At 34.3% G+C, this 12,247-nt stretch overlaps 1 protein-coding gene across 1 annotated transcript in view; it reads left to right on the top strand.

The window, feature by feature from the left end:
- Positions 1 to 12,247, top strand: part of DNAH14 (dynein axonemal heavy chain 14) — a 361,979-nt gene that overhangs the window by 53,271 nt on the left and 296,461 nt on the right. The window contains exon 11 of the mRNA XM_031968698.1: positions 9,141 to 9,272. Coding sequence (XP_031824558.1) covers positions 9,141 to 9,272 — 132 coding nt within the window. The remainder of the gene's footprint in view (positions 1 to 9,140; positions 9,273 to 12,247) is intronic.

The raw sequence follows: 12,247 nt of genomic DNA, 5'->3' as shown, positions 1-12,247 counted from the left end.
GCTTTTCCTACTTGTAACAACAACATTTTGGCTTTCGCTTTTTAATTATTAATTGAAAATAGATATATTGTTCTCATCTTTTTAGATAGAAATCAGATAGAAACACTGAAACTGGACATTATCTTGCGTTTTTATATTTCATATTGTATAGACTACTGCACAGGTAAATAAAATAATTGAATAAAAGTTGAATAAAAGTATTGGGATGTACATGAATCTTTTGTAAATTCACTTTAAGCATCCTTGGAACAACTACAAGAGCAGTCAGGAGAATAAGAATAGTATATACCTCATTCTGCTTCAACATTTTAAAAAAATCTACTGCTAGACTTCTAAATTTTGAAAGCTTTTTAATTGACATAACTTAGAAATTATGAGTATTTCCATGGTGATATCTATTTTTTTCCTTTGTTAGAATTTTTTAATTATAGCTTTTTATTTACAAAATATATGCATGGGTAATTTTTCAGCAACGACCTTCTGTTCCAACTTTTCCCCTCCTTCTCCCCATCCCCTCCCCTTGATGGCAGGTAGACCAATACATGTTAAAAATATGTTAAAGTATATGTTAAATAAAATATATGTATACATATCCATACAGTTATTTTGCTGCACAAGAAAAATCGGACTTAGAAATAAGGTAAAATTAACCTGAGAAGGAAATCAAAATTGCAAGTGGACAAAAACAAAGGGAGTGGTATAGTATTCTTCTTTTCTAAAATATATAATGGTTCTCTGGGAGCAGATTTCTCGGTGGGGGGAGGGGGCTTCTGGGAGCAGCCTTAGTTTCAGTTCAGATTAATAATCACCTCAAATGCAGCCAGCTGTTAAAGTACAGTCCTTTATTGTCTCTTCCAAAATAGCCCGGTTAGTTTTCTTAGAGGCCTATCTCCCTCCTTGGTTCCAAAAGCTCTTGCAGCTTGTCCTTTGCCTTTGCTAGCTTCAGCCTCTCTTCTTCCAGATCTCCAGTTTTGAATCTTCTCAACTGAACACTGAGACTCTGAGAGCTTTTATATGCTCTTTTAGAGGTGTAAACTCAAAGGTTGACTCCTCCGAGAGAGTGGGATTGTGGGTTCCTGACTTTTGAATCTCTTGGACTTGTGAACTCTAATGTGTGAGCAAATGTGTGAACTCTCAAAGGTATAAACTCCAAAGGTGTGAACCAATTACAAAAGCATTGTTTCTATCAACTCTAGTGAGTTAACACTTTGTAAGGATTCTAACAGAGTGGAAAGGCTATTTTGTGGTTCACACTCATTTCCCAGAGTTCTTTTGCTAGATGTAGCTGGTTTTCTTCATTATTGAACAAATGGAACTGATTTGGTTCATCTCAATGTTGAAGAGGGCCACGTCCATCAGAATTGATCATCACATAGTATTGTTGTTGAAGTATATAATGATCCTCCTGGTCCTACTCATTTCACTCAGCATCAGTTACTGTAAGTCTCCACAGGCCTTTCTGAACTCATCCTGCTGGTCATTTCTTACAGAACAATAATATTCCATAACATTCATATACATGGGGATATCTATTAAAGACATGATTTCTACATTTTTATGGATCCCTGTTTTGTCTAGGTAATGATGGACAAGTTTGGTCTATAATAATACTTTTTTGTAAGGAGTTACATGCTTTTTCCATTTCACTAAATCTTTTGTAAGGAGTTTTCTTCAGATAAGTTCTCTGTTTCCTTTTCCAAACCCTCTTGAAAAGTTTTCATATCCTTTGCCCATTTTTTCTCTCTCTTAAGATCCTTTTTGAATTCTTCCAAGAGATCATTGTGAGATGGGGACCAATTCATAACATTTATTGGGGCTTTATCTAGAGATGATCTGCTTTTAATGACCTCAAGTTTTGAATTCTGTTCTTCTCTTTCACCATAAAAACTCTCTGTGGTCAGAGTTCTTTTTGCTTATTAAAAAAAAAAAAAGATTTAGGTCTTCTTTTAGGGCAAAGGGGAGATTATCCAAGCTTCCTTTACAGGTGACAGTGGGTATGCTGTGTCAGTGTGGACTAACTTCTAATGCTGGGTTGGTGTGGCCAGGTCCCTCCATATTCAGGAGTTTAGGGGCTCACTATTTGCCCTTTGTATTTTTATTGAATGTTTTACAGCTAATCTGCTGATCTACTGGCTTACTGTAGCTAACACTGCTGTAGATTCCTCTTAATAGATTCCCTAGCCCCAGACACCACACTACCCTGGTCTCTGCATTCACCTGTGCTTGGCCCCTCCTTTTGTGCTCAATTAAAACAGACCTTTTACGAAGATCTTCCAAATGATCTTCTGCTAGAAATTTGTTACACTCCACATAGTTGTTGATTTTGTCACTCCAAAACCAGTTCAGAGGGTTGATTGTTGTTAATTTGAGGGACATAGAGGAGAGCTCAGAAAAAGATGTCTCCTCTCTGCCATCTTGCCCCCAACAGAGTCTCTCTGGGAAAAAAAATGTCACAAGTATAAGTTTTTCTTGACATTCTCGCATTGGTGACAAAACAGATAGATGTCCATCTGGACATCCAATATTCTTACATTCTTATAATAATTGGATATCTTCTGTGTTTAGCAGAATAGATTTAGAATTGGAAGGAACCTTAAAGCTCATCTAAATCAGTCTCTCATTTAACATATGATGGAAATGAAGTTAGGAGAGAGGCTGCAACTTATCAAGAGATACACAGCCAGTGTCTGAGGTGGAATTAGAACAAAATTCTTCCTGACTTTTAGATTCAACAATCTATCCATCATGCTACCTCTTCCATGCTATCTCTTCATTTTCTTAAATACATCGTTAATTCAGAACTTAATTTTTTTTTCAATAATCAATAAATGAAGGATAGCACTGTTAGATAGCTTGTTGAATAATAACCAATTGGAAACTCAAGTTGCTTTCTATAACCCTGGAAATTTTTGCCACACTCATTTTGCTTCTTAAGCAATATATTGTTTTCTTGTCATTTTTGAGAGGTTTTTAGTCATACAGACCGTGAATACTCATTATAAAGTACATGAATATTTTGTTGGCTTAAATTTAGAGATATTTCTGATGTTCTTATCTTCAGGTAAAGACATGAAATACCTTTAGTCAAAATGGGATTAGGCATAAGTCTGAGAGGAAATTGGTCATCCCTCACTCTTATCTCAGTGGCTCTCTGTTATTTCTTATGATCAAATATAACCTCTTCTATCTCACCTTTAAAACCTTCTTCACCATTTTAGCTGCTCTCTTATATATGAGGATCTGTATGCATGCTGTGATGGAGTAACAATGGCTTCCTTGTTGATCCTCATACACATCACTCCATTTCTCATCTCTCACTATCACCAGTGCCTAGAATGTTGTCTCCTTTCATCTTCACCTCTTGAAATCCTTGTTGTTCATTTGTTTTGATCATGTCTGACTCTTCATGACCCAATTTGGAAAAGTTTTCTTGGCAAAGATACTAGAGTGGTTTGTCATTTCCTCTTTCTGCTCCTTTTACAGATGAGAAACTGAGATTACACAAGTGTCTGAGGTCACATTTGAACTCAGGTCTTCCTAATTTCAGGTCCAGCACTCTAGCTATTGTGCTACCAATCTGCCCTAAAAATGAAATACATACATACATATATATATACATATATGCATATACATAAATATATGTATGTATTTATACATACACACACACACACACATATATATATATATATGTTTGTTTATTTATAAGATGCATCAGGATTTCTATCATTTACCCACAAAACCCAACAGGCACTCTAATGCCCTACTGGTGGGCATATATCTTTATAACAAATGTCAATACCCTAGCACTACTAGGACTTATCATTGCTGCAACTAGAAAATCAGATCTATTCGGCCCACATCCATGACTGCCTTCAGCCATAGAAGGTCCCACCCCTGTCTCAGCATTACTTATTCTGTAAGTCATTTAGTACTACGCTTCCAGATTCACCAAACACATTCTCTATCACCAAGAAAATATTACCAGAGACAGTAAAAAAGCAGAAAACATAATAAGGTATGCTTGTCAGAGTTCTTTTTAAAGTGAAAAAGAACTGGAAAATAAGGGAGTGCTCATCTACTGGGAATTGGTTAAGCAAATTATGTCATAGGAATATAATGAAATTTTATTATTTCCTAAGAAATGACCCTCAAAAATGATTTCAGAAACACCTGAGAAGACCTATCTGACCAGATGTACAGTGAAATGAACAGAAAATTAAAATTTTATGTAGTAACATTATAAAAAAAAACAACTTTGAAAGATTTGAGAACTTTGAAGGTTGTAGTGATCAACCATGATTCCAGAGAACAGATCTAAACATTTTTGTACATATGAATCTTTTTCCTCTTCAATTTTCTGCTAGTCTGTACCCACCTAAATGCTTCTCCATACAGTTGTGGAGTAACATCCTCACAATGCTAGTGTGACCAAATCAATTTCCTTCTCTTTAAAAAAAATTTCATCATGAACTATCACCAGTTAAAATGAGCATTTTCATATACATAGTAAAACATAAAAGAAGATTGTACATGTATTTCAGTTCTCTATAATGTACAACATATTTTCTTTTAAAGTACACAATAAGCCCAATATGTGGCTTTTCAAGCTATCCTGTTTGCTACAACTTATTTCTGGTCTTCAATTAAAAAAAAGAAAGTTAATTCAATTATCCTTATGTCTTTTGTCTCTCTTCTCTTTTGATTCCATTTTTAAAAAATCTTCCCTCCCTCATCCACCTTTCTACTAGATAAAAAGAAACAGAAAGATCTTATAACAAATATACTTAGTAAAGCAAAATAAATTCCCATATTGCACATATCCCCAAAAACTGTATCTTACATATTTATTTCATCATTTCTCTGTGTAAAAGTGACTTTTATGACAGTGAATGGGTGGAAGATCAACCATAAAAAAGGTCCAATTTGCTTAGCTAAGTTTTTAGGTGTCCATTGGGTATGAAGAAAGGAAAGAAAAGGGAAGCATATATTAAACATCTACTATATGCTAAGAACTTTACAGATGTTGTTTTATTTGATCTTCACAATAATCCCAGAAGGTAGATCCTGTTGCTATCTTCATTTTACATTTGAGGAAACTGAGAAAGATAGAGGCTTCATAGCTAGTGTGTGTGGTGGGATTATCTGAGAGCCCAGATGATTCTGGCAGTAATTGATTATAAGCTTTACAATAATACTTACTATTCCACATACCAAAAATAGAGATACAGAGACTTAATGAACTCTTCATGTTTCAGAGAGCAATATTGATTATCTGGATATTTTGATGGTACTTATAGAGTTATTCATAAGTCTGGCTCTTTTGGAAGAAGATTTCATTAGGCTTGGAAGGTCTAAACCAATCATCCAGTAGTCTGTCTTTGGGGTCTTTTGTGATCTTTAGGTTTATGTTCTTGAAGTTCGCTGTTCATAAAGAATAGAGCCTTTGGCAGGCACCAAATATCTGTCAAACAAAATGACCATTAGGCTTCTGAAATTGTAAGTTTCTTAAAGTGGTCATTCACTATATTATTATATTTTAAAAAACAGCTGCTTGCAATGTTATTGTGCTCTTGTTTATACTGAACAAATGTTTAAAGATCATACTATTACTCATCTTGCAGAATTATGCATTGTAAGTTGTGGAACTCTAATGGATAAGGTATCAGAGACTTCTACTGTTACATGAAAATGGCATGTCAAAGATAGCAACTACCTGGATTCTTTGGATATCAATTTTTTTGTTAAATAGATTGTGATAGTGCTGAAACCTGAGACCTCCATTCTCAGCCGCATCCCATTGTTCCCTTTGTTTTTGGGATTAAGGATTGACTCCATCATCAATTTGAATATGAAAGCTATAAGACTATCTTCTTATTTTCAGTATTTTGCCACATTGCACTTAACAGTAGGTACTAAACAGATGCTATTTAATTGATGTGTTTTCTCTTACTTGCCATATCCAAAATATACCTTCTCCTTTTTCATATGTTAAACTCGTGACCCTTCTTCACTGTCCAGATAAGTTACCAATAGCTTCTTGGAACTTTGTTGATTCTCCCAGCTAAAATTACAAATTACTGAATTTCAATGTTGGAAGAGGCCTTATCATTTATCTGTGCACCTGAAAAGGATTACTCTCTATGACATTACAAAAGACTAGAAATCCAAATTCATTTAAAGACTTCTAGTAAAGGGAAATCTATTCATTCCTTTTTTTTTTAAATCAGTTTTATTTTTCCAATTACAAGTAAAGGCCTTGTCTACTTTCTTCCAAAAAGAAGTTACCAGTTTTCCCAGAAATTTTTGTAATTTGGTGAGTTCTTACCCCATAAACTTATCAAATACTAGATTACTATGGTCATTGATAATTATATGTAATGTATCTAATCTGTTCCACTGATCTAACACTATTTTTTATGTAGAACAAAATTCTGTTCATAATTACTGTTTTGCAATAGTTTCAAATCTGGAATTAGTAGGTCACCATCCTTCATGTATTTTTTCATTGATTAGTTTGACCTTTTGTTTTTCCAGTTGAATTTTGTTACTGTTATTTCTAGTTCTAGTGAAAAAAAATTCTTTGGTAGTTTGATTAGTTTGGGACTGAATAAGTAAATTATTGTTATTTTTATTATATTGGCTCAGCTTACCCATGAACAATTAGTCTTTTTTTCCAGTTTGTTTATATATGTGTTTATTCGGGTGAAAAATGGTTTGTAATTTCCTTTAGGTTTGTCTTGGCAGTCAGGTTTCCAAGTATTTTATATTGTCTGTACATATTTTAAATTAAATTTCTCCTTCTTGCTCCCCTTGCTGATATACAGAAATGGAGATGGTTTGTGTGGATTTATTGGTGCTAAAATTGTTCATTGTTTCAGCTAGTTTTTTAGCTGATTCTCTAAGGTTCCCTAAGTGTAACATCATGTCATTTGCAAAGAATAATTGTTTCATTTTCTCCTTGCTATTTATTATTTCTTCAATTTTTTCTTGTTTTGTTGCTATACTTACCTTTTCTTAATACAATAATGAATAATGATAGTAATATTGGATATTTTTGCTTTATCCTGATCTTATTGGAAAGGCTTCTAGTTTATTCATATTATAGATAATGCTTACTCTTATTTTTAGATAGATAATACTTACCATTTTTTAAAAAGCTCCATGTATTTCTCTGCATTTTGGTGTTTTTAATTGGAATTTTATATTTTGTCAAAAGTGGTTTCTGCATCTATTGAGATAATCATGATTTTTACTTATTAATAAGCAAAATTTTGCCTGTAGTTTTCATAACCATCCTTGATTTCCTGATATGTTTCATTTAGTTGTAGTGTATAATCTTTGTGATATATTGTTGCAATTTCCTTGCTAATGTTGTATTTTAAAATTTTTGTATCAATAATTATTAAGAAAATTGGCCTTTCCATCTTCAACAATGAGATGAACCAAATCAGTTCCAATGGAATAGTAATGAATTGAACCAGCTACACCTAGCAAAAGAACTCTAGGAGATGACTAAGAACCATTACATAGAATTCCCAATCCCTATTTTTTTGTCTGCCTGTATTTTTTATTTCCTTCACAGGCTAATTGTACACTATTTCAGAATCTAATTCTTTTTGTACAGCAAAATAACTGTTTGGACATGTATACTTATTTTGTATCTGATTTATATTTTAACATATTTAACATGTATTGGTCAACCTGCCATCTAGGGGAGGAGGTGGGGGGAAGGAGGGGAAAAATTGGAACAAAAGGTTTGGCAATTGTCAATGCTGTAAAATTACCCATGCATGTAACTTGAAAATAAAAAGCTATAAAAGAAAGGAAGGGGAAGGGAAAGGGGAAAGAAAAGGGAAAGAGAAAGGGGAGAAAGAAGAAAATTGGCCTATGATTTTTTTTCTTCCTGTTTTTGTTTTCCCAAGATTAGGTATCAAAACTATACATGTGCCATAAAAGGAATTTGATAGGACTTCTTCTTTAATTTTTTTTCAAATTGTTTATATAGTATTGGAATTAATTCTTCTTGATATGTTTGATAGAATCCATCTGGTCCTCATACAGGAAAAACCCTTGATCCTATGTAGCCAAAAGTGTTGTTGTTCCTTGAATCTTCTCTTTCCTTAAAAGCATTTCTCTCTGTCCTGGAACTGTAACAGGAAAGTGTTTAGGGGCAGTAGGACTGCCAAAGATTCATTTTATAATATACCTAGTGCTAGCACAGAATGCCCTGTAAGCTTTATATGATTGTTTGCCAAATCTCTATACCATTTCTGGACTGAGAACTCCCAAAACTGCACCATAGCCAAGTCCTACCACTCACACTGCTGCCATGAATACTCCAAGCCAACATCAGTCTTTGTGTCACAGACCTCTCCTGACTTTCTAAGTTGTCTTAGACAGGAAAAAGGGGGGGGGGGGAAGAATCCAAATTTTGAGTATGGATGAATGGGAAGATAGTGTCTTCAGTAGAAAGAGAGCATTTAGGAGAAGAAGTTGTTTAGGACAAGGCTTCTTAAACTTTTTCCACTCATGACTCATTTTTCACCTGAAAAATTTTTATGTGATACTTGGTATAGAAGTATATGAAAGAGGAATACAAATCAAACATTTACTGATAATAAATGATAATTTTTGATTACCACATTCAGTTATGAATTGGAATATGTTGTTTGAGGTCAGTGCCTCATCAAAAGTCATCTAATTGAATTCATTAATTTTATACAAAAAAGAAACAAAGTCACAGTAGTATAATGACAGGTATAAAGTGACATAGCTGTCTCATCTCCCCTTAGAGGTCTTTTTCTATTATTATTCCATGATTGCTTCTTGTAGTAAGGGTGGGAGTGGCTGAGATTGGAGTTAACAGAACATTAAGAATTCTAAATATATTCACTTTTGAACATTTACCTAAAACAAGTTTCGTAATTGTGATCATGTTGGTTTTTTTCTATTCCTTTGACATAGTTAATTCTGTGAATTAGCAGAGAGATTTGGTTTGGTTGTTTTCACAGATCTTATGTTGAAATATCATTTAATTCCTTCTTTCATAACCTGAAAAAGATGATTATAATGTTTTTATTGCCTTAATCTTATAAATGAAGTTTGACTTTCAAAAGCTTATTCTTTTATTTTTGCATCAGTTGGACCGATTTCATACATACTCTCTGGATGAGTTTTGCGAGGACCAGTTACGGCAGACTGTTGAAGCACTAAAACAGCTAGAGGAACTTAAGGGAAAAATAATTGAACTGATTAAAAGTACATTTTTACAGGTAATTCTTTAAGATATTTTATTTCCCTATATTTATCCTCTAAATCCGATAGGGGGTCCTCAAACCTTTTAATAGGGGGCCAGTCCACTGTCCCTCAGACTGTTGGAGGGCCGGACTATAGTAAAAACAAAAACTTTTGTTTTGTGGCCCTTTAAATAAAGAAGCTTCATAGCCCTGGGTGAGGGGGATAAACGTCCTCAGCTGCCGCATCTGGCCCGCGGGCCGTAGTTTGAGGACCCCTGCGAGAAGCTTGAATGTTATGCCATATATATTTGTGTTGAAATTCTTCAGTTACTTTCTGATCACTTCATCAGCTTATCAGTGTTATACAAGAATAACTTCCATATATTAGGCAGACTTATTGCTCCAAGTTGTAGTCCTGAAAGGAACAGGGAGAAGTCAATTTGAGGGCCAAAGGATTGATCACTTAACCTTGTATTAATGAACATCTGTTATATACAACACATTTTTCAAGGTATTATGCATACAAAGAACTATAAGATGATGTTCTATCTCAAGGAGCTTAAAACTTGATAGAGGGGATGGCATATTTATGAAAAGACAAATAATAATGCAAGGCAAGGGAAGAAAAGTGACAAATAAATGGTACACTTATGTTATAAAATAAAATCCAAGGAAGAGAATAATTCCTGCAGAGGAGATCAAGGAAGGTTTAATGAATAGTTCAGTCAATTTAGATAAGTAGAGAGAGAGTGAGAAGACTTTCAAGGTGAAGAGCCCTGGTGGATTGGAACTGTGATTAGAGTATTTTGACTGTTGCAATGAGTTTGTTTGTAAATAATGGGAGAAACAAGACTGTATCTGAAGTTGCAAAAGTCTATAATATTACTCTAAGTTCAGAGTTAGGCAATGGAAAACCACTGGAAATTCTTGAACCCAGGAATGAAATGAAAACCTATTTTCAGAAGATTAATATGAAAGTAGCATGCAGGATGATAGTATTCCTAGGTTGTGCAGAAATCCTCTTCAGACACACGGGCAACACAATGAAGCTAAAATGTAAGAAAGTATTCTTGAGCACTACAATTGAATATTTATGAAATTATCACTTGATAGATTTGGATTTATAAGTTTAGTCCTCAGGTGACCATCTCTTAATTAAGTGCTTTGCCTGTGATTACATACAGAATTATTACCAGGTGAATAGCAAAATCTTGGTTCTGTTTTTATGATCTGAAAAAAAAATTAGGTATGATTCACCAAGAAAAATAATGTACATTTTGCCACCCAGCTAATGATAATGATAATAGTTAACATTTATATAGAGCTTATATTTATATAGAACATAAGCACTGTGTTGAACACTCAAATATTCTCTCGTTTGACCCTCATAAAAACCCTATTAGGTAGGTGCTATTATCATCTCTATGGCAAATGGGGCAAGTGACTTACCTGGAGTAACAGAACTAGTAAGTGTTTGTGGCTGGATTTAAACCCGGGTCTTCCTGATTCCAGACTTGGAACCTTATTCACTGAGCCATTTGACTGTCCCAAGTTAAAAATAAAAATCTGATTTTGAAAATCACTTAAAACAATCACCCAGAATTGAGTCTCAGTTCCCAAAGTCTCGAGCATTATCTGTCAGTCCAACTGTTATGCTAGTTGTGATTTCTATCCAATAAAACTCATCCGGAAACCTTTCTTGGAATTTCACCTTCCTAGAATTTTCCTGTAGCTTTGGAAATCTGTTTGGTGTCAGAAGTCTTTCCAGATCCTTTCTTTTATTGGAGGTGACCTTTTATTACAATCATTAATAATCCATTATCCTTCTAAGGCTTACAAATAATGAGAGTCATAACCTTGCTAGGCAGTTCTTATCAGTTAGTTGAGTCCTTTTGTGTTCCTTCTAGCAAGGAGGATGCTGGTAAATGTTTACCAATGGGGAAAATGCATGCATGACACATCTTTAAAGTTTAATCTTCACTATTAACATTTTATCAGTCACTTAAGTCTTTAAAATCAATAAAATAAAAAATCAAGCACTGATTTGATATTGAAGGCATAAATGCACATACTGAAATTTTGACAGGTTACTCTGTAGTTGCTAAGAGCTGGCTGCTAGGAGCCTCTGCCTCTGACTCTCTTCCCTCTCCTCTGACTCCTTTCCTTCTATAGGAAGGAAGTCCATATGGTCAAGTATAAAGAAAAGATTAAGTTTCACACAGTGGAATTCCATGTCTGCATTAGTCCTCTTCTACCTTTTTTGTTAGGAGCATTGCCTGGAGGATAGAGGAACAAGCTAGAGCTTATAATTAAAAATTATAAAACAGTGGCATAATTTGTATATTGAGAAATTCTTCCCGTGATTTGTTTAACAGCTATCACACCTACACAATTAGAGTTACTTTCTGTTAGGGTAGATTTACCTTCCAAGTGTTGGGATATCACTACTTGAATACTTAGATGTATCTACAATTCTATTTATATGGGTATTCTCTTCCTCCTGTTATATATAACCCATCCTGTGTCATCTTATTCTCTCTGGTTATTATTCATATCTTTCTAGAAATCATTCTTTGCTAGAGATCTTTGTTTTTTTTTTTTTTAATATGTGTGGATACCTGTGAAGTTCTCAGATAAAATTCATCCACTTTCCTTTACTCTTGTTATATAACTAGTGTGATGACCGTGTTAGTACCCTGGATACTTTAGAAGCAGCTGGAGACAGGATCAGCAAAAGTCCTTGATCTTTATTCTTTGTGGATGTGGATGGAATGGTGACACAAAGTGAGAGGAATTGTGAATCCGTCCAGGAGTCACTCTGGCTTTCTTATTCCACCTTCTTTTCCCTCTTTCTCATCTCTCTATACACCAACAGATCAGCCAGCACAGAAGATGGGGGTGGGGCATTTTCCAAGCAAATGCTAAAAGAGTATTGTCCAATTGGTACTTAGCCTTAAGTGCTTGTTTGTCCTAACCTCAGTGCATCTGCTCAGTTTCAGCACATTACATCT

This window comes from Sarcophilus harrisii, chromosome 4 (assembly GCF_902635505.1).
Source record: "Sarcophilus harrisii chromosome 4, mSarHar1.11, whole genome shotgun sequence".
In the NCBI taxonomy this organism is placed as follows: Eukaryota; Metazoa; Chordata; class Mammalia; order Dasyuromorphia; family Dasyuridae; genus Sarcophilus; species Sarcophilus harrisii.
Note: the sequence above shows the minus strand (reverse complement) of the source record. Positions and strands in the feature narration are given on the sequence as shown.